This window comes from Miscanthus floridulus, chromosome 18 (assembly GCF_019320115.1).
Source record: "Miscanthus floridulus cultivar M001 chromosome 18, ASM1932011v1, whole genome shotgun sequence".
In the NCBI taxonomy this organism is placed as follows: Eukaryota; Viridiplantae; Streptophyta; class Magnoliopsida; order Poales; family Poaceae; genus Miscanthus; species Miscanthus floridulus.
This window is the reverse complement of record NC_089597.1, coordinates 61,247,386-61,252,370: the sequence shown is the minus strand read 5'-3', so window position 1 is coordinate 61,252,370 and position 4,985 is coordinate 61,247,386. Positions and strand designations below refer to the sequence as shown.

The 4,985-nt window shown below is 47.2% G+C and overlaps 1 protein-coding gene across 1 annotated transcript; it reads left to right on the top strand.

Annotated features, from left to right (window-relative positions):
• The first annotated feature begins 2,978 nt into the window (after positions 1–2,978).
• LOC136523934 (aspartyl protease family protein At5g10770-like) lies at positions 2,979–4,281 on the top strand. Its single transcript, XM_066517448.1, has 2 exons — positions 2,979–4,039; positions 4,104–4,281. The coding sequence occupies exons 1-2, from the start codon at positions 2,979–2,981 to the stop codon at positions 4,279–4,281; spliced, it is 1,239 nt and encodes a 412-aa protein (XP_066373545.1).
• The last annotated feature ends 704 nt before the right edge of the window (positions 4,282–4,985 follow it).

The window sequence follows — 4,985 nt, the reverse complement described above, 5'->3', positions numbered from 1 at the left end:
ATGACCACTTCATACAGAGCCAAGGTGGAAGGTTGTATATATAGAGCGTCACTGGCTAGGTGCTATGATTGCTTCTAACCTGATCGAAAGGATTCATCCCATCTGTGCTCAAACCAAACCAAAGGTGCCTTACCTCTCCACCGATGTTCTTATAGAACATAGTATTGGTAGTCCTCCAGTCCTTCCCATCAGTGGGGTGCCTCATCATTGTATCTTTCTTACGCTCTTCGCCATGCCAACGCAACAGCTTGGCTGACTTTGCACATGCAAACAACCTATGCACACGTGGAGCTATAGGGAAATACCAAATGACCTTTACAGGACCTCCTCTAGTCTGGGTACCCTCATCTGACGGCCCTTCCTTGTAACGTGGAGCTTCACACTTGGGGCACGTATCCAAGTCTTTGTATTCGTCTCCATGGTACAATATGCAATCATTGGAACACGCGTGGATTTTTTCAACCTCGAGGCCAATGGGGCAGATCATTTGCTTTGCCAGGTATGTCTTTTCTGGCAACTCATTTTTTCTGGGACCATTTTCCTTATTATACCTAACAACTGATGGAAGCTTTTATCGCTCAATCCGTCTGTTGATTTGAACTCTAATAGCATGATGTCGGCTTATAGTTTGCTCATTGGATAATTCTTATACAATGGTGTTTTGCCATCTTGTCTCATTTTTTCTAGCTTTCTCAGTTGTCTTTCCCTAAGACATCCGCTCTCTGTATTACATAGCATGAGAAATGCCATCGTCATGCTCGGTGTTGTCAGCTAGCGTGTTAAACACATCATTAACAGTAGCCATAGGTTCCGTGTTGACACCGGGTTCCTCGTCAGCATCGTGGAGGGCGACGTCAAGCATGTCCATATCATCATTGTTTTTCTGCGGAACATTCACACCAACCTTGCCATGCATAGTCCATATCGTATAGTTTAGCATGAACCCCCTGCTAATCAAGTGCGATCGTATAGACTCAATTTGAGCCCATTTTCTTTGATTCATGCAATCTTTGCATGAGCAGAGGATAGGGTTCCCATTCCCAACATGGGCTTTGACATTGGTGATAAACTAGATGACGCCATGCATGTACGGCTTGTCCGTTCGGGATAGATGTATCCACTCTCGATCCATCTCTGCACAAAAAAATATTGAGACAGTAATTACAGAGAAACAAATAAGAAGTCGAGCTTCATGAATAACAATTGTAGCTCGAAAGTACCATTTATTCAACACTTATTTAATTTAGTCACCCAATTTTTGAAAAACATTATTGTACACTAATTATTGGAAAATTGGAATTGGTAGCGCCGGCCATATAAATTAAAAATCGTAGCCCCATAAAAAAACAATTATTGCACAATAATGAAGAACAATTATTCTACTCGATGCCACATAAAAATAGAGACACTAATTTTAAAAAAAGACTAAAATTGAAGACATGACCAGGAACAACAATGTAGCGCCAAACAATGTGTTGGTAGGTGACACATGGATTATTTTGCTCACCAAAATTGTAAAAGAATCTACTCTACTCCTAAGAACTAATTATAGCATCACATACTAACAATGATCTTGACCACCATGTAATAATTAGCTAGGAATTTAAATGTGTTCATAGACACCAACCTTGTGGACGATGGATTCACCACAATTTGCTTGGAAGCCTTGCACAAAGTCCATTTAGAAAAGTGCTCTTAGAATGGAGAAAGAACTAGAATGAAAATCAAGCAATGTAGCCATCAATACAACGCTAATTAGACAACAAAATCAAAGGAGTGGATGCTTGTTACTAACCTTAAAGCAAAAAGGTCAAGCCATTCTTCCAAATCCAAGAGCTAGCTTCACGGTGAAGAGCAGCCGCAACAATGGAGGGAGCGACCTAAACGCGCGCCTCTATGCTCGGGATGGAAGAGAGGAGGAAGGCGCCAGCTTTTTGTACTGCCATTTTATCATCGTCGGTCCTTGGCTAGAACCGACAATGATAACACCAAATCACTGTTGGCACTCGGTTAGAACTGGCAATGATAAGTGGTTGCCAACTCACTGCCGGTGCAAGCAACAAACTGGCAGTGATGTGGTCCTTTACTACCGGTTTTAGCCCAGCCCTAATTATTTTATCATTTTTAAGCTCAGAACCGGCAGTGAAGGTACATCACTGCCGGTTCTCACAAATCCGGCAGTGATGACGCCATCAGTGATGTCCAATTCTTTAGTAGTGTCATAAATCCTAACAGGGACATACCCAAAAAAAAAAGTGGAAATGGATTACATGTCCATAGGGGTGTATACTCATAATATATATGAACCATATGACGTGTTTCACTGTTGGATGTCAGATTTGCATTAGACGTCTGAGATTGAAGCCTCATCGTCGTATTCGTAGGGATAACGTGACATGGCTCAATCTTGCTCTCTGGTGCAATTTGATGACTAATAATGAGAAAATATGGCAATGCACACTAATAAGGACTTCCTGAATTCAGATAGTGGCAACCAGGCTTATCATAAAAGGAAAATCTCACTGGGCATATGGTTGGCTATGCCATACATTTGGCAGCAATACGAAGCGATGAATCATACGCACGACAGAAGCAGACATATTGAATAGGTCATGTTCCCACAAGTAGAAAGGGCCACGGTTATTTTGTCACATTATTTTGGCACTGCACTTGCAAGCGATGGACCAAGTCTTGAGCTCTTCTTGATGTTCCTCATGAGCTCGTTCCCATCTCCAATTTAACACACTCATCGACGAATCATAAGCATCACTAGTCGTCAACCAATCCCACGCCATGGCTTCTTCTCTGCACTTATCCCTGCTAGTAGTATGCAGTTACGGTTGTATTGCCCTTGCAGTAGCTGCAGGTCATCAGCAACGCAAATTTACCGTAGTGCCGACAGCCTTCGTACAGTCATCATCAGAAGCATCGTGTTCTACACCAAAAGGTATTGCATTGCATCGATCAAACAGTGTACAATGCCCAGATTTCTGACACCAATCGAATGTCCGTCCTCGTTGCATGCAGGGAATCCACACGCAAACCGCGTCTCTGTGCCACACCAGTACAGGCACCGGAACGGGCCGTGCTCACCAGTTCAGGCCAAACAAGAGCTGTCTCGCGGCGAAATGCTTCGCCGAGATCGTGAGCGCACGGAGTACGTCATCAGGAGGGCCTCAAGGTCAAGGAGCAAGAGACTGCTGGACGATGGCGCGGTGAGCGTGCCGACACAGCTGGGCTCATCCTACGACTCGCAGCAGTACGTTGCCACCGTGGGCTTGGGCACGCCGGCCGTGCCGCAGACCCTCATCTTAGACACCGGCAGCTCACTGACATGGGTGCAGTGCAAGCCGTGCAACTCCAGCCAGTGTTATCCCCAGAGGCTCCCTCTGTTCGATCCCCGCACCTCTTCCTCCTACTCCCCTGTTCCCTGCGACTCACAGGAGTGCAGGGACCTGGCCGCCGGCACCGACGTCGATGGCTGCACCGGCGACTGGGACTGCGCCTACCAGCTTCACTACGGGAGCGGCGCGACCCCGACCGGGGTGTACAGCAGCGACGCGTTGACGCTCGGTCCCGGAGCTGTCGTCGAGAGCTTTCACTTCGGCTGCGGCCACGACCAGAAGGGCAAGTTCGACATGGCCGACGGCGTGCTAGGCCTTGGCCGCCTGCTGCAGTCGCTCGCGTGGCAGGCGTCCGCGCCGCACGGCGGCGGCGTGTTCTCTCATTGCCTCCCGCCGACGGCCAGCTCTACGGGGTTCCTGGCCCTCGGCGAGCCCAACGACACGTCGCGCTTCGTGTTCACTCCGCTGCTCACCATGGACGAGCAGCCGTGGTTCTACCAGCTGATGCTCGCTGGCATCAGCGTCGGAGGGCAGCCGCTTGACATCCCTCCGGCCGTGTTCCGGGAGGGCGTGATCACGGATTCGGGCACGATGATATCGCTGCTTCAGGAGACGGCCTACGAGGCGCTGCGAACTGTGTTCCGGAGCAACATGGCGGAGTACCCGCTCGCGCCGCCAGTGGGAGGCCTCGACACGTACGTGCTACAATTTCACGGGCTACGATAATGTCACCGTGCCGACCGTGTCGCTGACATTCAGGGGCGGCGCCACCGTCCACCTCGACGCCTCTTCCGGGGTCCTGGATGGCTGCCTCGCGTTCTGGTCGTCTACAGGGGACGAATACACTGGTGTCATCGGAAGCGTTTCTCAGCGAACCATCGAGGTTCTATACGACATGCCAGGTGGAAAAGTTGGATTCCGGACGGCCGCTTGCTGACTGGAGTAACTGTTGGTCCACGTTGCTTGGCGTCATGTGCTCTTGGACACTCCTGTTTCTTTATTTTTGATCGAACATACCTTTGGCTTCATATATATATATATATATATATATATATATAAGCTGGCTATAGAATAGTTTATTGTGTAGCCAGGCCAACCGAGCGCACCAGATGCCCATCCGATCCAGCTGGCCAGCCCCAAAGCGTTACTGCTTTCCTTTCCAGCTGCATGCATGCCGGATCAACGCTGCAGGTAATTGCAGTAATTAATGACGCTGGATATTTAGAATAATTATTTTCACGCCTTCACACGGTGCCATTGCCATGCATGCAAAGCGTGTACTCAAAGCTAGTGTACTAGTACAGCTGGTGCCATGCATGCAAGTATTACGAGAATACTAAAAGCAAATACAAACCTATCGTATTCAGTAAATGATTTACTATGTTCAAAAAAAAGTAAATGATTTACTAGAAAATATATACCATTGATTGTGATTTACTAGAATCTATGCCTTGCTATCCTTGTGAATTTGACAATTATGATTTACGAGAATTTAGTGTAATTTACGAGAATGAAACTTGAATGTGAATGAACCTTGAATGTGAATTACGAGAACCGAAATAATTACGAGAATTCGAGTTGGCTTCATATGACAATTACATGATGAGTTACTTTGTTTAGGTTCTGGTTGTTCCATGTAAC